This window comes from Rhinatrema bivittatum, chromosome 1 (genome assembly GCF_901001135.1).
Source record: "Rhinatrema bivittatum chromosome 1, aRhiBiv1.1, whole genome shotgun sequence".
NCBI classification, from domain to species: Eukaryota; Metazoa; Chordata; class Amphibia; order Gymnophiona; family Rhinatrematidae; genus Rhinatrema; species Rhinatrema bivittatum.
In genome coordinates this window covers 469,926,447-469,948,520 of record NC_042615.1, presented here as the reverse complement: position 1 = coordinate 469,948,520, position 22,074 = coordinate 469,926,447, and the positions used below count along the sequence as shown (strand labels likewise).

Here is a 22,074-nt window from a genome sequence, read left to right as displayed (position 1 = left end):
CCTCCCTTGCCATCATGCCTCTGGGGCTTTTTAGATGAAAATCCCTGCACTCCTGGCTGCTCCCTTCTGAGATCCTGGGAGAGGATCACAGCTCCAACCCACTGTCTTTCCTTACTATCTGGAACAGCTCCTAACTCAGAAAAGTCAATGTTTTTTGTCACCTCTCCTCATAACCGAACCCCTCAGAGAAAGGAACCTCTTTGTCTGTCAAGAAGGCAGTTTACATCCCCTGACTTGTAGCTAAATCAGGGCTCTGGAATATTCCTATGCTGGTTATAGATTGACTTCTTGCCATGCACATCCTGTGCACTTCTAGCAGATGCTTACCTACTATTACCTACGATCGATACAGCCTGTTTGCTGTTAATCCTGTTATATGTAATTAATATTTATTAATTCTGTTATTTGTAAAGCCTTGTTGCTAATTTATTGTTAATTGTAAACCGCGGTGATGTATATTTTACGTACTGCGGTATATAAAAACCTCTAAATAAATAAACTAAATAAATATTCCACCATTCATGGCTTCCATACAGAGGAAACCCGCAATTTACCATTAAATCTGTACAGCACTTTTAACCTATATGCATATTCTGTGGCCTAGGTGCCACATCTCTCCCCCTCCTGCGAAAATAAAAATTGTGAAGTCACAAAGGTAAAAGTTTTCTTTCAAGTAACACAACATAACACATAATCAAAAGAACAAAGAGGTTTTGTAGGTTTCCTTCCAGGTGGAGGACATCAAGCGGACCGTCTTGAGTCTAAATCCTACATCCAGCACAGAGCCACACCTGTAGATAACCAGGTTGCAACCTGTGAATATAAAGATTTAGACATACAAGTCGCAGCACTCACATGTACCTGTTGCGCTTCCCTGCCGCGTATGCTCCGTGGCCGGGCCTGCTCACCTCACTCTGCCTTCTACCAGCTCTGGGCACATACCCTCCTCAGCCGCTTCCAGCTCGTGGCATCTCTGGTCCCCCTGCGCTCCCGCTCCGGACCAGGCCTCACGGCGGGACACAGCGTCCTCCGTGGCATCGGCCCTGTCCCTAGGCACGCGTGCGCGGACCATCCACTCTCTTAAAGGGCCAGGGCCCTGATTGATAGCTGCTTAAAAGGAAGTGGTCTGACCCCACTTCCTTGCCTTGGCAATCAGGTCGATCATGTTGTGATAGCTAGTTTGCCTTCCTGCTCCTGTACCTTGTTCCATTATCTTGTTCCAGTCTCCTGTTCCAGCATCCTCCTGTTCCAGCGTCCTCCTGTTCCTTCGTCTCCCTACGTAGTACCATTCAGACTGTCTTCTCAAAACTGACCTCTGCCTGTTACTTTGACTACATTTGACCGCTGCCAGGATTTGACCTTTGCCTGTTTCCTCGACTACTTCTGAACACTGCCCGGTACTGACCTCTGCCTGAACACTGACCACGTCTGATTGCCTCCTGGAACCTGGCCTTTTCCTGACTGACCATCCACAGACTGACCACTGGTATTGACCCCTGCTTTGGCTGACCACGCTACCTTCATTCAGAGACTCTGTTCTGGCCTTCTCAGGCGCCTGGACTTCCTGACCTGAACATTGACCGTGCACCCTTATTCATGGTGGGCACACCTCTGAACTTTATCTCTCGGAGATCCTGCGAGGCCCACCTAAGACCAGGCGGCCTGGGTAACCAAGGGCTCAACATGAGGGAACCCCAGGTTGCTATTGGTGAAGCTCCAGCTAGCCTCTGCCTCCTCCTGTGCTCCGCCTCCTGGTGGCAGGCGCTCTCTGAGTCCGACAGGGAGCCTACCAATCCTGCACGCGGCCAAGGGTCCACCCCTTGGCGCAACAGGTTGCCAAGGCCATGGACTCAGCGGAGTCTCCGGCCATACAGACCATCCCAGGTCTGTCCGCAACTATCCAAGAGCAAAGACGAACCCTGGAGTCTCTAGCATCTTCAGTAGAAGAACTCTGCTCACAACTGCAGAATGCAATAATGGCCAATCCCGTCGGCCTAACCTCCATCCTGCTACCGAGGGCATCACTGGCTTTGCCAGCTCCTCCTCATTTCAATGGGGATCCACGCCTCTGCCGAAACTTCCTCAACCAGTGCTTCATGCAGGTCTCCCTTAGCCTTCACTGTTCCTGAAGGAATCCACCAAGATCACTTTCATCCTCTCACGCCTTGAGGGGAAGGCCCTGGCATGGCTTCTCCACTGTGGTAATGTTCTGACCCTATTCTCACCCAACTGTCCCAGTTCATCACCACCTTTAAATGAACCTTTGAAGACCCTGGTCATCAGGCAGTTGCGGGCCATCATGGTGTCCACCTCTGTCAAGGCTCAAGATCCCTCTCTGAGTTCATGGTGGAATTCCGCACGTTGGCCACCGAACTGGGATGGCAAGAGGACTATCTACAGGCACTTTATCTAGAAGGCCTGCCCCAGCTCTCAAAAATGAACTCGTTGTCCGTGAGATTCCCATATCTCTAGAGGACCTGATCTCCCTTGCTGGTAGACTCGACCATCGCTTTTGGCCATGGCTTCAAGAAGCGAAAGCACCCTAGCCTCCTGCTCAACGCCCAGAATGTGCTCCAAGCCCTCAGTTGAAGGCTCTACCGGCACTACCTCCATCCACAGAAGAATCTATGCAGGTTAACCATGGGCGTTTGTCTCCCAAGGAACTTCTTCGGCGCAAAAAGTCTGTCTTCTTGGTACTGACCTCTGCCTCCTGGTGGTAGGCACTCTCGGAGTCCGACCAGGGAGCCTACCAATCCTGCACGAGGCCAAGGGTCCACCTCCCGGCACAACAGTACCATTTCCTTTGGGAGAAGGAAATCTTCATAAGCGCACTTGCCGAGCTCCATTATATTCTGTCCTCTGCTACCCCTGTAGGGAACACACACACCTTATCAATTGGCTTTTAACTTTCCTTTTCCTACACCGTTTCAAATCCTGGGTGGGGATTAGAGTGGACTCTCAAAGTTGCAATGAACATCATTAAATCCCACAACTCCTTTACCATGTTTTATCTTGGAAAGAGGACTGTAAATTCTTCCATTTCCAATACCTCTCTGAAAGCTTTTCCCTAGGAGGGGAAAATTATTACATTTAGAATACCCATCCTGTAGGAAAAGCGAGGTTAGACAACCATAGAAGTCATAAAATACTAGATAGTGCACAGCATAATGAAAGACTAGGTAAAGACAAGAAATGGAGCCTTTTAACAAAAAAATGTATACGTTTTCCTCTATGGTTTTCCCAATTTTTCCCAAAACAATGCTGAACATAAAACATCTGCTCATTTGCAAAATCAATTAAACATTTTTTTAAAGGTGCTCAGGAACCCTAACAAGATTTAGTAAGAGTCCATAAGGAAGACAGTTTCTTCTTGCCTTCTAGCCTGGGGTGTATTAGACCCTTTTAACAGTTCAAGTCCATAACTTTACTCAACTGGTCGCAGATGCTGTAAAACACACAGACAAATGGACAGACTACAGAAGACAACAAAGAGAAATGTCCTTCACACTGATTGTCTTCTGTTGATCTTGACCTCCTCAAGGAGAATACCAGCTGGGGTCTGGGATCTGTACACAGTTGCTGCCAGGAAGGAGAAGGGTCTTGGAGTACAGGTGGGTTTTTCCCTCTTTCCCCATTATCACCACTGCATGCTTTCTAACGCTCTGGCCCTCTTGCCAAATCTGATACTGCTAATTTATGGTGGTGCGGATCATGGGGTGATCTAGGGGAAGATCTTTATAGGCGATTTCCCTCTTGATGCGATTATAAATTTCCTGCCACACCCAATCTTCGCACCTCCATTCGAAACCCATCATGACCAGGAGTGGAACTTAAGGGTATGAGTAGACCCATATCTCATACACAATCCAACAGATGAACCTTTCAGCTCGAGACCATTGCAGCAACTTCTTCCCTCGAGGATATCCAGGTTCCACCCAGGGTGGAGAGGAGGCAGGAGACATGGCTTCCCACCATGGTCAGCTGCTAGGCACTGTCTGCTGCTCTGCTTTCTGTGGCTCCCTCACCCAATCTCAGGATCCATGCTGCTAATAAACACACCTCAAGGATTAAAAGAAAACTTAATAGACTGCTCCTTCTGCTCCTGCTAGGGGATCCAAGGATCTTTGTGAGTTTGCTGTCCAGCATCTGCTGTGGAAGATGAAATTTTTGTGGGGGTTATGCAGAGGGGCTGATGCAAAAAAAAAGCTTGGAAAGCGAGCGCTGAAAAGTCAGCACCTGCTTTCTTAATGTGCGCAAGGTGGAAAGGACAAAAGTTACCCGACAGCTGGTCCTGGTCCCGGGGAAGTGAGATTGGATTTTGCTGCTCCGCCATGTCAGAAGGATGCAGGGAACTGGCCTTGTGGAGAGGGAGAGAAACAAAGAAATGGTAGAAATATTAAACAAATACTTCATTCCCTGTTCACTAAAGAAGACCCTGGAGAAGGACCGTTACTGGTTGACAAGACTGTAGATGGGGATGGAATAGAAGAAACTTCATTTAAGGAAGAGAAAGCAGAGTTGCTTACCTGTAACAGGTGTTCTCCAAGGACAGCAGGATGTTAGTCCTCACACATGGGTGACACTAAGCATGCCCAGCATGCTGCTAACCATGCGTCCTTGCAGAGTCCTTCTTCAGTCTTATAACAGAGTTTGCGAAAAAATAAAATAACAAACCTAGAAAAACCCAAGTCTATGGGATGATGGGTGGGTTTCGTGAGAACTAACATCCTGCTGTCCTTGGAGAACACCTGTTACAGATAAGCAACTCTGCTTTTTCCAAGGACTAGCATAATGGTACATGGGTGACTATGTAGCTCCAGGCCATTCCTAATGTCTGCAGCAGAGAACAGGTGCCATCCTGCACACAACTAGAGCTGCAATAACCAGAGAAGCAAGCCTGCACCCAAGGATAGGGCCCACGGAGGGAGAGTTGGGTTTTCATGGCGGAAAGAGATTACGGAGGACAGAATGTCCAAAACAACTGGCCCACTGGCCATTCTTATCCAGGCAATAATGCGAGGCGAACGTGTGGAGGGAACTCCAGGTCGCCGCTCTTCAAATCTCATGAATGGAGACTGCACGCAACTGAGCCAGCGAGACTGACATGGCTCGCACGGAATGAGCCTTGACATGACCTTCAAGCTGTAAGCCCACCTGAGCGTAGCAGAAGGAAATACAGCGTGATAAGGTCTGCTTTGACACAGCAATCTGGTTTGTTGAAAAAAAAGAGTGTGCAGAGCCTGTTCACCTTGGTGAGTGTGCAGTCTTGGAAAAAAGGAAGGCAACACAATTGACTGATTAAGGTGGAACTCTGTGACCACCTTAGGAAGGAACATTGGGTGTGCACGCAAGACCACCTTATTATGACAAAATTTTGTATAAGGGGGGAACGACACCAGAGCTTGCAGCTAGCTCACCCTACGTGCTGAAATAACCGCAACCAAGAAGATGACCTTCCAGGATAGGTACCTTAGGTCGCAGGACCACAATGGCTCAAACGGAGCCTTCATGAGCTGAGACAGGATGACGTTGAGGTCCCAGGAGACCACTAGCGGCCACATGAAGGGCTTAAAGTTGTAACAAGCCCTTCATGAACCACCCCACAAGCGGATGGGTGGAAATGGAGGTACCATCCCTACCCTGATGGTATGCCCCGATGGCACCAAGGTGAACCCTCACTAACGTGGTCTGCAGACCAGACTCTGAGAGGTGCAACAGGTAGTCCAAAAGCTTTGGTGGGGAGCAAAAGAAGGGATCTAGACCGTGTCCCACACACCAAACTGAGAAACACTTCCGGTTCTGTTAAACATCTTTGTAAGCAACATTGCTGAAGGGATAGAAGGTAAAGTTTGTCTATTTGTGGATGATACTAAGATCTACAACTTGAAGCATCCACGCTTGAAGGAGTAAAGAGAATGAAAAGTGATTTAAGAAAGCTTGTAGAGTGATCAAAGAATTGGGAGCTGGGATTCAATGCCAAGAAATGCAGAGTCATGCGTATGGGATGCGGTAATCCAAAAGAGCTTTATGTGATGGGGTGAAAGACTGATTTGCACAGACCAAGAAAGGAATCTTGGGATAATAGTGTCTGGCCATCTGAAGATGGTGAAGCAATGTGACAAGACAATAGCTAAAGCCAGAAGAATGCTAGGCTACATAGAGAAAGGAATAACCAGTAAAAAAAAAAAAAAAAGGAGTTGATAATGCTCTTGACAGGGTAAGAGGCATTCTAAAGAAGGGTGACCACAGTGGTGGGTCTATATTGTAAGACTTATGAGGAGAAGCTGAAGGATCTGAATATGTATGCCCTCTATCCTTTCCTCCAGGAAAAGGTTGGGAAACACAGTGTTAGAGCTTTCAGATCTATAAATTCTTAACTTTACCTGGGCTTGGTCAAATGAGGTCACCCATGCATGAGGACAATGAACCCTGTTTATTCTCAGAGAGAGAATTTTAATGATTAAACAATATTACCGCAGGAAATAAGTACTGATAATCAGCAATTAATGCACAGGGTAATGGTTATTATACATTTGTCTACAATTTTTTCTCCAAAGCTCTGTTCAGTTAATTTAATAAGGCATGTAAACAACGGAATAAGGCACTTTCTCTGGAGGGAACTGATGTTAAAATTCAGCCTTGACATTAGGAATAAAATCACTATTCTTGAAAAAAGCACTACAGGAATATCAACTGACACAGAACAGAAAGAAGCTTCAGTGTCAATTTTCAATTTCCATTTTTATTTAGTTATACATTTTTTTAAAAAACGTTTTTGCTTAACTTTGAAAATGAGGTGCCTAAATCAGCCTCTTTTGACTATTAACTAGGGATGAATGTATTAAATTTAGGTTCCTAAAAAGTTGGCGATAATGGGGATGGATAAAGGGTGAGGAAAAAAAAGTGCTTACAACTAATTTTCAGCACTACACACCTTGGATATGCTGAATAAAGAACTATTATAGATGTCTAAGTGGTTGATGATGAGTAAATTATTATTGAATACTTCTAAGACAGAGATTTTGGGGATTGGTAATGGGGATCTGAGATCTTAGTTATTTCTATCCCAGCACTGAATGATCTTCATGCTTCAGTGCTAGAGGTAAGAAATTTGGGAATGCTTATGGACTTCTAGTTGAGCCTGAAGAAGCATGTACAGTATGGGGTAGATTTTAAAAGGTTGCGCGCGGGTGTACATATGCGCATGCAAGTTATAAAATCCAGGGTCAGTGCACGCAAGGGGGTGCACAATTGTGCACCTTGTGCGCACCAAGCCACGCAGGCTTTCCCCATTCCCTCCTAGGCCACTCCGAAATCAGAGCAGCCTCAGAGGGAACTTCCCTATACCTCCACCCCACCTTCCCTTCCCTTCCCCTACCTCCCCTGCCCTTTCCCCCCTACTTTTTCTTTTTTTTATCTCCAAACTTACTTCACCCCTGGAGCTGAAGTAAGTTGCGCACGCCGTATCCCCGGCACAGCGGCAAATATGGCCATTGTGCCGGGAGCCTGGCCCTGCCCACGCCCCCTCCCTGCCCCTTTTTGTAAGCCCCGGGTCTTACACGCGTCCCAGGGCTTTACGCGTGTTGCTGGGCCCTTTTAAAATAGGCCCGGCACACGTAACGTTTTGAAAATCTGGCCCTATATCTTTAGTGGAGAGAAATGCCTTTATAAAGTTATAGCTGCTCAGGAGATTGCAGCCTTTCCTGAATCTTACAGTATATAAGACAGTGGTTCAAGCTTTGGTGATACCTCATTTGGACTATTGCAATGCTTTATGTGTGGGCTTCCCGGTGAGGCTCGTGCATAGACTTCAAATGGTCCAAAATGCTACGGGAAGGGTAGTTCTGAGATCACCTGCCTGGTGCTGCATTTCTCCACTACTGCACAATCTACATATGTTTTAAAATCTTAACATTCATCTTTAGGGTGTTGAGAGGCAGTGGGCCTCAATATTTACTTGATAAACTGAGCTGGTAGAAACCAAGGTGGTAGTTGCATTCTAGCCAGAACTAGGCTAAGAATCCTCTCTTTCAAAAAACTGAAGAGGGTGAGGATCTGTGCTAGAATTTTTTCCATGGTGGCACCAACGTTATAGAATAAGATACCATTTGAGATAAGGCTGTAGGGAGATTATTTGGCCCTTTTGCAAAAGAGTAAAAGCCTGGTTCTACCCTTAGTAGTGGGGGCAGGTAATTAACTGACTCAAGCCCAATATATTTATTCTCCCTTCTCCCCACCCTTTGTAGGTATCTCCCCACCCTTGTGGGTATCTCCCCACCCTTTGTGGGTATCCTCCGCCTCTTCCCCTCCTCTCTTATTACCTTCCCTTGCTAATAATATGACTGCTTTGATTAACCCCCTTATTAAAACATATATGTACATATGTATATATTTTTCGTATTATCTCCCCCAACCTTGTTAACCCACCTCCTGTTAAAAATGATATTATTGTAAAGCTTGTTGCTAAGTTATGTTACATTGTGAACCAAGGTGATGTTTTGCAAACGTGCCTCGGTATATAAAAAAACCCTTAAATAAATAAAATAAAATGGTAAAGCTGGTACGAGGTGCTGGAATTACACCTATTGTACTAAGCTGGTATATTCTGGTGGGGTTTTTTAAGTTATAAGATCCATTGGTTGTTGATGTCTATGTTTATGTTATTATTTTATGATTGTATTCTGTGTGTTTATTTTATTGTTTATTGTTCGCCTTAGACGGCTTTTATTCAGGCCAGGAAGACGTATAAAACCCATGGCATAAATAAAGTACAGGCAAAGCCTGTTAAATTATTTTAACTCTGAAGAAAGTGCCTATGAGTTAACATAGCCACCTGAGGTTTACTGCACTGGATGCAATACCATGTGCTACAGGCAGCACACGGCTTAACATGTGATTGGACATGTGTTGTGGACATGCACCATAACACCCAAGATGCAAAACGGGGTTTAGTGTGTCTAAAACACGCATCCAATCACGCACTTAGCTAAGAGCACTCATCACATGTAAATTCATGTTGATGAGGGTATTAGCTATTCCCCCCCCCCCCCCCCCCCGATGTGCAAAAAAAAAAAAAAAGTGCATCCGATGTGCACGTTTTTACTCTTCAAAATTAATGACTGTCTGGACCAGGCATTAATTTTTGAGGAGCCCAAAAAGTGTACAAAAAAGCAGAAAACATGCATCTTTGTTCTTATCTTACTGTTTAATCCCCCCTTAATCTTTTGCTGTTCGCATTTTTACTATTATCCAATGTTCAAAGTTTATTGTATTATTTATTGTAAAGCCTGTGGCTACATTACTTTTGCTGTAAACCGATTAGATGTTCGAAACTATTATCGGTATATAAAAATGCTAAATAAATAAATAAAATACTGCTTTTCTGTATTTCCTCTGACTTAATATTGTGGCAATATTAAGTTGGAGGAACTGAAAATTTAAAACTGTCCAAAAAAAAAAAAAAAGTGAGCCGGCGATCGGGTTAGGAAAACGGATACTCAATTTTACGAGCGTCCCTTTTCCTAACCGGCTGACAGCCATCTCTCCTGGGCGCCCACTGTCGAGGAGGCACTAGGAGCGTACATTTTCCCCTAGCACCTCCTTTTTACCATGGCAGCCCATTTGAATATTGCATCGGGCGCCTCGGAGAGGCCGATCGGTGCGCGTTAGGAGAGCAGGTGCTCAATCATGAGCGTCCGTTTTCCGTGCTCCAATATTGCATTGGCCTGCATATGATCAACCTAACTAAAGAACTCATAGAATCAAGTAATACCTCTTTCTTTAGCTGAGATTCAGCAGATAATAGATCTAGTTTGTAGATATTGGTTATGTCCCAAATGACTGCATAAACTGCTTAGATTCCATTCCAGATTTGGCATTTTGTAGAGGTTCTTAACACGATTGTTCCCACAGACTTAGGTAAATTGGTTGCAGGAAACAGCCTTAAGGAATATCCAACAGATAAAATCATAGTTATTTGCCAAATATAGTTTTGAAATACAGTACTTCACAGCTTTCTTTAAGCCAGCAGGTCTCCTAAGAGGCATATTATCAATATATTTATGAAGATTGTATAACCTCTTGAAACCGAGTGAACTAGGAAATTAAGAAGAACAAATGGTGGCAGGGAGTGTATAAGAATTGGTGGTTATGTTCCTCATCCTTGAACAAGCTATTACATACCGTACATACCAGAGAAATGACACAGGAAGCCTTTATTGCTGTAATTGGTTTTGTAGGATCTAACAGGTCCTGGGGGAAAGCTTAGCAGCATAAACCAATCATTATTTTTATTTTGTTTTACAATTGGTTTTCTTATTATGTTTTACAGAAAGAAATGACAACACGGATGTGTCCTTAAAAAGCACCTGCTGCAGAGAAGAGAAGTTTCTTTATTTGCAGATTCCTTAAGCTTGAAATCTCAGGCCAAGGATTTTCCTGTAACAAGACATTTCCAAAATGTGCTCTTAATCCTAAAATGCTGCTAACAACTGCCTTTGGAAAATGAGGTTTAAAGAACAATGCATGAGTCCCACCCATTCATGAATTAACCTGGCAGAGCTCATGTAACCACAAAGGACAGACAGGCTCTCCATTCCTGCCTCCTTGCTCCCATTGGAACTCAGGTTTCTAGGCGGCAAATGATTATTGCGTCCTGGGATTTTTTTTTTTCCCCCAGTGAAACCTATTTTGTTACTTTAAGTTTCAGTAAAGGTTTGGGTCCAGCAACTGCACAAGTCTTACAGCTGTACAGCCTCAGCACATTCTCTGCATACGGCTTCCATGAGCTGCAATGATTGAAGACAATGAAGACTTTGTTAATGAAGGGAGACCTGCCAGAGTTATAAAACTTCAAGAAAGCAATATGTTTTTCATGGAATTTGGGGTATTTTGCCACCATACATTAAAATAGTGCTCCTTGTGTACCTCAGAAGAGCTTCTCATTCACTAGCGTGCTTTAGACTTAAATCTGGTCCTGTAAGATATATTCTTCTCTCTCCAACTTCCACCTTTAACATCCATTTTTATTTATTTATACATTTAAAATAATTATTCTTTTAAAGCTTGTCAACCTCTTTCTGATCTAAGTTTTTGCAGTTGCTTGTAAAAGGATGTGAAGACCGAATACCAAGTCATAACTGCAGAATCTTGCCTGACGAACCACTTCAGTATTGAATGGCTATCTTCAGAGCCCCAAAGGAAAAAAAAAACATTTCAAATGGCAATGATCACTTTCAGTTAATGAAGACCTGTTTGAGCACATTAATTGGAAGTAATGAGCCTAACTGGAGTAACCACACTACTAAAGGTCATTGGCCTGGTGTAGTCCCATTTTGTTTTTATGTGGCTTGTAAAGCATTGTGGGGTTTGCAGGCCTACATTTCTTTTTGAGAAAACAGAAATATTCAACTAAGAATTTCTTCTAAGGGGGAATTAATAAAATGGGATTAGTCCACTCTGCCATAGGAAGCCAGAATTTGGGGGTCACTGGACCATAACTAGAGAAAAATAATGGTCTGTGATTTATCTTGAAGAAAGAAATGTCTTTACATGGCCGGAAATAATAAAACGACTTGCATGAAACACTTGCCGCATTATGGCAGGCTGGGTAATGGGGTTAGTCAGAGAAGAATACGTTGTCATTAATTGTGAGAGAGTTTCTTTAGAGGGTCATTTTCAAAAGCCATTTCCACGGTTAAAAGGATTTATGAAAATGGTCCATCTTCCCCGTGGGTCTGAGTATACCCATGTCGCCCAACACGTTTACCCGCATTGAGTGAAGGCATTGCTGGAGGCGGGAGGAGGACAGGGAAAGAGGATCTGCAGATAAAGCAGGTCCACAGCTCTGCGAGTACCTTTTTTTCCCCCTCTGAGAACAGGTGTAAAACGCATGGGGGAAAAGCACGGGGGACTTTGCAACTACTGTATCTGCAGACATTTAAGATATTCCCCCCTCCCTTTAGAGCTAGCACTACACAGCTAAGCAAAGACAGCTTAGGAGAAATACGCTGGCAAGGTAGGCCTAGTGGTTAGAGCAGCGGGCTACGACCCAGGGAAACTAGGGTTCAGATTCCACTCCTTGTGGCCTTGGGCAAATCACTTTACTCTCCATTGCCTCAGGTACAAACTTAGATTGTAAGCCCTCTGGGGATAGGGAAATACCTACAGTACCTGAATGTAATCCGCTTCGATGTACACTTTTAAGTGCCAAAAAGTGGAATCCAAATAAATAAATAAATAAATTGTTAGCAGGGTAAAAGAAGCATCGATCTAATGAGTACCAAATTGAATCTGGTAACTTTTTTTTTCTTGCTAAATTAAAAAATAAAACTTTTTTGCTCATATCACTGATATACATTGCACTGGCACAAGGTTTTATCTATCCCTGACTGCTAACTGGTCAGTTCAGCTTTTTGCAGTATATGTAAATGGCTGCAGTAATTCACATTAGGCCCATAGGAAACAATATGCATTGTACAATGTAGTGAATGCAGTTCAGATCCTTGGTATGATAAATTGAAGTTTCATCTGATCCTATTCCCCCCTCTCCTTTATCTCCCCAAGAAATGTACTTTTGAAGTAAGATCAAATTTATTCTGTCTTTGGTCTTTGCAAAGAGTACTCATGATACCCCTGGTTTTTAATTCTGTGCAAACAGGTGAGTGACAGAGTTTGGTAGCTTTCATTTGTAACATGCTATGTTACTCTCATCATTGCTTAATATTCATCATTATTGCTTAACAGTCAATAGAAAAATAAGCATGAAGCAATGATTATCCCAATGAAAAAGGGCTTCCATTACCTACATGGCAGGGCCTGGATCAGCGGTGGAGTTAGGCTAGTGCTATTTGCATATGTTGCCTGGAATTGTACAAATTATCTCTGCTTACGTTTCAGCAAGTTACGGACTGCATTCTGTTACATACAAACTGGATGTGGTGCCTGGAACTTCTCACTGTCAGAGAGAGACAAATCGCACTAGTTATATTTAATCAGTTGAGCAATGTTCACCTCTGCACTAATAATATTTTAAGCCTCCAATTCAATCAGCATGCAGATATTCTCTGGGCAGAAGGCATTATTATTATTTTTTTAAATTTTGCCTAGGGCCTGTTTTACAAACTTAACATTTTAATAATGATTTACAGTGTAATAGCAGCGACATTGTGTAATGCTGATTGGCTGACTTAGCAAGATCTCCCATTCCAAGAACACACAAACCAGTAGTTGATCTACAAATATTCCTGTATTGAGAAATTATATATATATATGTATATATATATTTTTGGTGGGATGAGTTTGGACACAGTCAGCCCTGGGCAAGCCACTGACATAGGAGAGTTTATAAGGACCTCTCCTGCAAATTAGAGAAAAAAAGTGCTCCCATCCCAGTTACTCTGCCCTCTGCTCCCGTTCCTGTCATTCAGCCTTTCCCTTCTACTTTATGTATCATTTTAACTCCTCTGTCAAAACTGAACCCTCCACCTCCACCTCCATTTCGCTACTCCATTGCCCTGTCTCCCCTACCACCTCCTCTCATTCTTCTGTCGCCTTCTCCTGGTGCCCCTTCTGCATTCACCGTCAGCTCCCAACACCCTCATCTCACCAATATCAAAAATAGAATTTGTCACATTTTGTTTGCAAATATTCAGGTTAGGTGATAAAGCTAACCAGATTACAGCAGTGCCACTTGTCAATAATTATACTTTTTAAGAACAATTATACAAAATATATTATCATATATGATAATTTAAAACATTCAAGTCACAGAATCCAATAAATTTAACTTTTTTAAAAATACGTTTGTTGTCAATATTTTCCTCATTGTTCTCTCTTCTGACCACTTTTCCTACATCACGGACTTCTTTTGCATTCATATTGCTTTGGCCCACTCCTTTTCTGTCATCATCTATATTGTTCTTCCCTTTTTATCTCTCCCCACATCTTTCCTGTCTCTTACCCTTCTATTTCTAATCATATTCCTCTTGCCCCATATCCTTTTCCTTCCTCTCTCTATTTCCAAACTATTTTCCTCCCCATTTTTCACCTAAATTGCTCCTTCTAGCTCTCCATCTCCTTCCCTTTCCTGTGTAGGCCTCTGTCTCCATCTCTCTGTCTTAAACTCCTCTTCCATCCCTCTCTGTCTCCTGATCTCAACTCCTTTTACATTTCTAATAGCAGCCTCCATGTATGTGAACACAATCACACAGTCATGCAATTACCTTTTGACCAGTTAACAGCATAGAAACAACTATTGCCTAGAGATGTCAGTTCATATAACAGGAACTAACAATATGACAACACAATCAATTTTTTCCTGACTTTTTGAGAAAAGTATCATAAAGCAAATCCAGACTACCCTATTCACTCAATAATAGCAAATGATTGAACTGCCTCTCCAGAAATGGTAGTTTTAACTAACCATTGATATTTGCTGTATATATTATAAAATACAGACATGCTATATTTCATACATAGACAATGTATAAATAACAGCAGTATCATAAGATATGTTTGAGAACAGTCAAACTTTGTGATTTGTCAAAGAGTAGCATGTGAATGTATCAAAGGACCTTCAGTGGCTAGTGAGCTGACTGCTCAGTGGGAAGATAACTTTAACAATGCATATCGAATCTCACTGAGATTCCACCTGAAAAATAGGATTAAAATTCAATTGTTTTTGTTTTAAAAACAAAAATGTGTGCAATTTTTGGTTTCAGAATCTATTGTCAGTCTAGTAACACACTCCAGGATGTAGGTTATGGGATTCCAGTGGACTTCTCTGGTGCTTAAGGCACATAGCCTTTAATCTTGTGCCTCCTACTGCACTCAGAGCACGTGTCCAAATGTTTATTATTTGTCCCCAGATAGCATGCTTGAGCAGCTCTGTGATAACCTGGATGGCTTGAGAGCTGGCTGGGTGCCTCTTCCAAGCTACCCATAGTAGCAGCAGCTATCTCCCACCCCCCCCACACACACACCTCCTTCTTTTCCAGTCCTGAGTACATTAGCTGCATGGTGTATCCAGCCATGACTGACCCAGATGGACAGGAAAGCGAAACCTGGATCCCCATGCCATAGCATACAGTGCTACAGTCTGAGCCATGGAGCTGCTGTATTGAAAAAAATCCTTTAATTAATGCACACCTCATCATGTGTTAATAGTTATATTGTAGCATACTATGCAAGAGTGATGTAAAGCTGAAAGATTTGCCTGGAAAATTAAAACATTACTATGCAAAAATTAAATGCTGATTAATATTGATATCATCTTAATATTACATTTTCCCAAATTTACTTGCAGTGTTTTGGGTTTTTTTTCTCTTATTGGACTAGTGCAGTGTGAGCTGATAATGTTGCAGTCATGATAAAAATGTTTTCTTTTATTCTGTAAAAATACCTACACTGATGCAATACTTTTATTGCAGAAAAGAAAATATAAACTAATTATGAAAACTACTTTGTCTGGTGAGCTCTAATAACAACGAAAATGCTATCTTTGCAGTGCCATATTAGAACAGTGTTCTGCAGATTTTGGAGAGGAGGAAATCATGACAAGACTTCCTCCTTTCAAATCTTTGTTACTTTTGCCCTTGCTTTTCATCAGAGGAGCACTATTCCAATCCCAGAGCCACCGATGAGAACTCTGGGGTCAGCCTTTGAAGTGGCTGAAAGGTGGTATATAAATAACGTGAGCGTGACTCCCGTGGCATTTCGCCCTCACTCCCTTAACAAAATGCACGTCACACAGAACATGGGTTTAGAAAGGCCACAGTTTATTGAACAATAACAAACCTGAGCCAAAACGAACACAATTATATATCCCCCAACCCCATCATTCATTGCCAGCTATTGTTTGACCACTACCATGCCCCAGAGGATGCCATGCTGACCTCCACCGTACCCCCCCCCCAACAGTGGACCTCCGCCAGCATAGATTTGTAAGCCACATCTCAGCCATAAAGACCCAGCAACTCATGCAGTACCCTCAATACCATCGCACGCCCCCCCCCCCCCCCCCCCCGCTACACTGGCTCACCCCCCCTTCAAGCCTACGACACAATCAAAGGTTCCATACATTGCAACCCCTTGGCTCAGGTTACTCACCAAACTGCAACAATTATAACTTCCACCGACAACAACAAAAGCCCCCCAATACATCAAATGGAGGGAGGGAGAAAAACTACCCAAAGGTTGCCTCTGCGAAAGTGAGGTAACTGTCATAGAAAATGTAAGAAAAGCCCACCGAAACGAGCACAGATGAGCCTGGCCAAGCAGGCCGTGGTTACAATTCAAAAATCAATTGCCCAGGCTCTGGGAATTGCCCTGGGCTCGGGGAATTGCCTGCCCGCCGCCCCGTTAAAGGCAGCTGGTTGGACAAGCCCCCCAGCTTTGCACAAATTAAAAAAAAATTGCATGGCTGCCAAAAGGATTCATTTTTTTCAGGAGAGACTGGCCAAGTCCTGTTTTTTTCCCCACTGCATACTTTTCTTAGGGGGATCAAAATTACAAATCCATGCATGCAATGCAGTAAAATTAAGATTAGCCTAGCCTGCCCTGATAAAAGGAAGAGAGTTGGCAATCCTACTTGCAAATAGGTCTGGTTTTCAGGATAGCCACAGCGAATATTCATGAGCTTAATTTGCATACACATGGAATAAGAATCTTAATTTCCATATTGTGGTGACCCTTGAGGACAGGAGTTAGACACTATTTTTCTTAAAGGTTGGTTCAAGTCTTTTTGTCAGTCCTTCCTTATTGGCTTTGGTGCCTAGGAAGAGGGTGATGATGACTGGGAAACTGAATAATAGTTACGAGTGTAAATTGCCATCATCTGAAACTGGAGGACAGCAAGCACATCTTATTTGTTATTGCACTCTTATTTAAGCATGAGCTAGTTTATAGGTCACTAAAGCTTTCAGTAAACTGAATTGAAAATCCCTCACCTCCTCTAATTCGATGGTTGGGTAAGGAGTTAACACAGAAGCTTTTAGCGTCCCAGTGAGAGGTCTTAGAGATGGTTTATCCCCATGTTCACTATTTTCCCACTGTCTCTGGATCTGGGCTTCTGCATTAAAGCAGTCGTACCACCAGAGCACTCTGAAAAACAATTCTGCAAAACAACTCCATTATTATGCCCCTTTTATTTCAGGTGCGCCCACATTTTTTCTTCCCCTCAACACCAAACCTTCACAAGGCAATTGTGTCGGTAATGCAATTTCCTTGTTGCCGGTTGTAGGATGGAAGGGAATCCTTTCTTGAAATCCCTTCAGGAATGGTTTGTACCAACAGGGGTTAACTCCGCAATAGTAACTATCCCCCTAGCTCCCTAGGGCTTGAGTGCATCTTCTTTACGAGGGGTCAGCACCCTTTGGGTTACCAGACGCAGACTGCATTGTAACTAGGGACCTTCATTTTCAGTTTTTATTTTATTTTTCCTGGGAATTTCAGTGTTTCTCCTGTTATAACAAAGTCATTTTTTCACTAATTTTATTTTGTTATAAGTAAAATCCCCAGGAAAATTAAAAACCAAAAATGGTCATGAATTATAGCTATGCCACAGGGTGCACTCTTACATCTAATTTATCTGTCATTTATGAAACTTTTGATAGCTCCTCTTACTTTGCTTTTCTTACCGATATAGACCTTCAATTCAGAATACTAGAATACTGATTTACTGTCTGAACCTCATCAATATGGGTCTAGGTACATCAGGAGTACTATTACGGGACACCATCCATCAAACTGATTGTCAGGTGCGATAAGGACATTTCAGCCATCCAGTCTAGGCCTTGTCCATGCCTCAACCACAGAAGTGAATGGTGTAGTCCTCCCTATATTACACCCCCTTTGCCCCAAACCGCACCTATAACCACCCATACCCCCATAGAAGTGAATGGGCATAGATATGCCTCCTCATGCCCAAACCACATCCCACCCCCAAACCACACTCATGCCTGCCCTTGCCCTTCTATGATGTCATTGGAAATAGCCCCTGACCACCTTTTGCTGACATCAACAAAAATCCAACCAGGGCCCCTGCCTCCCAAAATACACCTCTACATCATCATCAGAAATGGCCCTATTGCTTTTTATGACAACAGAATTAATAGAGCCGATCTGCTTTTTGATGACATCACTGGAAATACAAACAACTGCAACCAGGGTGGTGACTCAGCCAGAAACAAAAGTCCCTGACCCTGGATTTTCAAGTTATTATCTGTGATGTAGCAGGAAGCTTTCATTCCATGCACAGTGACAGAGAGAAATCCCCTCTTCCCTTGGGAGGCTACAGTATAAATGTGCATGCACAACGAACCTGTCTGACAGGCATTCAGAATGAAGTTTGAGCAGATTCTTTGTAATATACAATAAAAATAATAGGGTATTGGGAGCTGGAACCTCAAGCAAATGAATAAAACAAGCCTTAAGTTTTTTTAAAATACAGACTACACACAACAAATATGCAAAAGAAGTTGTTAAAATGTATTATGGCCCAGGTGCAATAGCGAGTTTTGATGGGATAAAAATTTTTGTTTAGGCTGGTAAGAAATGTAATGAAAGTGTAACCAGAAAACAATGGCTTACAGACCAAGATGCTTATTTTTTACATAGACCTGCTAGGACACATTTTAAAAGAAACATAACAATCATCTCAGACGTAGTGTTATGAACTGCTCTGCCCGCGGGCTTCCCCGCGAGCAGGCACTCACCCTGTTGCTGCTGTTCCTCTCCCGACGCGGCAGGAAGCCGCCGTCGGGCCTTTTACGCGGCTGGAGCCGCGGTCTGTCTTCCCACGCAGCCCGGAGGCCGCCCTGGAGTGTCCTCTGCCCCGCGGTCGGAGCCATGGCCTTTCTACATCTTCCTCTGGGCTGGGACTGCCCCCGACGCCATGTCCATCTTCGCGGCGCTAAGGCCACATCCCCGGGCTGGTCCGGCAGCTCGAGCCGCCCCCGGGGCTCCCCGCAGTGGCTGGTGCCGCTGCCGACGTCAGGGCCTGCTCCCCAGGCCCTGCCTGCGTCTATACGCGATGACAACAGTGCAGACCGCTGTCCGAGGTCCTGCACAGCTCCCTGCTGCTTCCTGCTTGCTTCTTAGGCGCCGGCCCGCACCTCTCTGCAGAATTTAAAGGGCCAGGCACAGGAAGTGTGCTGGCCCCACCTTTGATGGGACTTCCTGCTTTAGCCCTATAAAGGGCTGCTTCGTCAGTCTGTTCCTCGCCTTGCATCATCGTGACTTCCTTCTGGAGGCTCCTGCCTGCCAGAGCTTGTAAGGTCTTCTGTTCTTCGTGGAGCTCCTCGTCTCATCTGCTTCCTACCACGTATCCATGTCTTGATGTTTCACCTGAGGTCCCGGTCCATGTCCTGATGTCTCGCTATGTTCCTCCGCATCCTGATGTGTCTTCCTTCCAGGATGTTCTTCCCTGCATCTTCGTCTGGTGCTCCTGAGCCTTCTGTTCCTGTAAGCCGGTGCTCTCGGATGGTATATTCCTGAGCATGAGGTGGCTTGCAGGTGGGAAGTGTCCCTGTGCTCCTGAGCCTCCGTTCCTGCCAGCCTTGGGGGAAGCTTCGGATGACACTGGCTTCGTCATTGGAGTTCCTCCTTGCCTGGGTCTTCCCTGCGCTGTTCCGCTGTCCTCGTGGTCCGTGACCAGCCTGTAAGGGCTATGTAGGGCACGCAGTGGGACAGGGTAGTCCGTGACTCAGTCCCGCGGGTGGGCTGAGTAGGGCGCCCTGAGAGACAGTGCCAATGTCCATACCTTGTGTCTTGCCCTGTATGGATGTCAAGTTCCTCGTCCGTGATGCCATTGCATCAACCCTGCTGTTGTCAAGTTCTCGTCCGTGATGCCGATGCATCTACCCTGTTGTCAGGTGTCTTGTCTGCGATGCCGCCGCATCGACCATAGTCCTGTCTACATGTCAAGGCCTCCGTCTGCCCTCAACCTCAGGCCAGGCCTGCTGCTCCATGCTGTTCGCAGCAGGTCCGAAAGGACTCGGAATGGTCGGAGGACCATTCAACTTCCAACATCCTTGGATGTTGGCCTTGGGAGCTTGCAGGCCTGGCAGAGGGTCAGCCCGATAGCCATGCGGAGCCACCGTCAACCCTCGGCTCGGCCCTGAAGGTCTGGGTCAGGGCTGAGGCCCAAGGGTACACTAAACCACCAGTAGTGTAACAGAATGCAAGGCCTTCGAGGCCCTCGTATAACACGTAGATGTACGATGGCAAGCTGATCTGGTTGGCATGTCTGATTTTTCCAGTTATAACAGCAACTACAAATTCATCTTGACAGTTATAGATATGCATGGTTTGTGAGCCTAAAAACAAAGATAGGCTGTGAACTGGCCAGGGCATTTGAAAATATACTTAATTGTGACTGTATTCCCAATAAAATGCAAACAGGAAGGGTAAAGGGTTTTTAAATTGCTCTGTGAAGGATCTGTTAATACGCAAAAGTATTCATCATTTTGTGACCAACAATGATGTTAAAGCAGTAGTGGTGGATAGGTTTAACAGGACCTTAAAATCCATAATGTGGCGATACCATACATTGCACAACACTTTTTGATATGAAGATATGTTGCAGGCTTTTGTGCAAGATGTAACAGCCTCATACTCTCTGCTGGTCTGGAAAGTAATCTACAGCAATAAAAACAAACATGAAGCTGCTAAGCCCTTTTTAAAAAAAGGTGTGTGCGTGGGGGGGGGGGGGGGTTGGAATCATGTTAAACTATCAGGGCCATATCCAGACACAGTGGCTGATGCAATTATGTGCGCTGAAAGCGCCCACTTTTTTAATGCACGCATGGCGCCTGCAAGGGGGGCACCATGCAATATGGAAATTAGGGGGTCGCGGCTGCCGGTTATGAACACCCACGCCGGTAAACTCGGCCTCAGTTTTCATAACCTGCCTGTCTGCCAGTAATAAAAACAGCCGCCGAGTTTACCGGCGTCGGTCTTCATAACTTGGCGGTCTAGGTCTGCCGAGTTATTTTATTTTATTTTTTTACTTTAAAAAAGAAGTACAGAAAAGTAGTTTTTTCTGCTTTTCTGTACATCTTTTCAATGCATTCAGCTATTAGCTCCTGCTCCAGGCAGGCGTTAATATCTGAGCGATAAATGTGCGTCTGAGACGCACATTTATCTTTTTGCATTGGGAGTGAATGAGTAATAGGCTCATTCACATGCATTTGCATGTGATAAGCGGTCTCTCATTCACTCCGCGTCGGATGTGCATTAGATAGGCGCTAATCTCCCTACTGCATTAGGGGGTGGATTAGCGTCTATTTATCCCGTGTCCGACTGCAGGTTAAACACTGCACTCGGCTGAGCCCACTGTATTGCATTGGCCCCACAGTCTGGATAACAAAGCTGAATAAACTTATCTGACCATCTTTGGAGGTATATTCAATAGTGCAATCGCACTATTAAATATAGCCGGCTAACTAGTACAGCTCTTTGGCCTGACCAGATTTAGCCGGCTAAGTCAACTCCTCACAGTTAATCCCTTAGAACACCCCTAACTTATTTGGCTAAATTCTAGCCACCAAACTTATTAGCCGGCTAGAATTTAGCTGGATATGCCCCCCAAAATTCATTTAGCCAGCTAACTTCTGAGTTAGCCAGATAAATGCTTTTGAATATGGAGCTCGATAAAACTAAAGGGAAATTTGAAAAAGATTATGAACATGGACCGATGAAATATTTATAATAGCAGATGTTTTTAACAGGGGGCAGAAAGCAGTGTACAAGATACAAGATTATGGTGAGGAAGCCATGCAAGGTTCTTTTTATACTGAAGCATTACTGAAAGTCAACCCTCAACACAATAGGATATACTGCATTGATAAGGTTCTAAAGGTAAAAGCAAGTGATAGGAACAATCAGTGTTTCATGAAATATTGAGGACGTCATGAAAAATGTAAAAGCTAGTTCAAGACATTTGATTTAAAAATGGCCCTGTATCATAAAAAGAAAAAAAAAATGAAGATGGGTTTTACATTATGCTGCCTAGTAATGCCTCTGCGAGAATGGTTTCACAAAATACCAGCTCTAATTTCACCATACAATTAGCTG

General features: G+C 44.0%; 1 protein-coding gene across 6 annotated transcripts in view; it reads left to right on the top strand.

Annotated features, from left to right (window-relative positions):
• The window catches only part of MOB3B (MOB kinase activator 3B), a 268,138-nt gene extending 255,804 nt beyond the window's left edge, over positions 1-12,334 (top strand). For all 6 annotated transcript variants that reach the window (XM_029606598.1, XM_029606608.1, XM_029606624.1 and 3 more), the window contains one exon: positions 10,331-12,334. In XM_029606598.1, the coding sequence (XP_029462458.1) occupies positions 10,331-10,360 (30 nt within the window). In that variant the 3' untranslated portion in view covers positions 10,361-12,334. The remainder of the gene's footprint in view (positions 1-10,330) is intronic.
• The last annotated feature ends 9,740 nt before the right edge of the window (positions 12,335-22,074 follow it).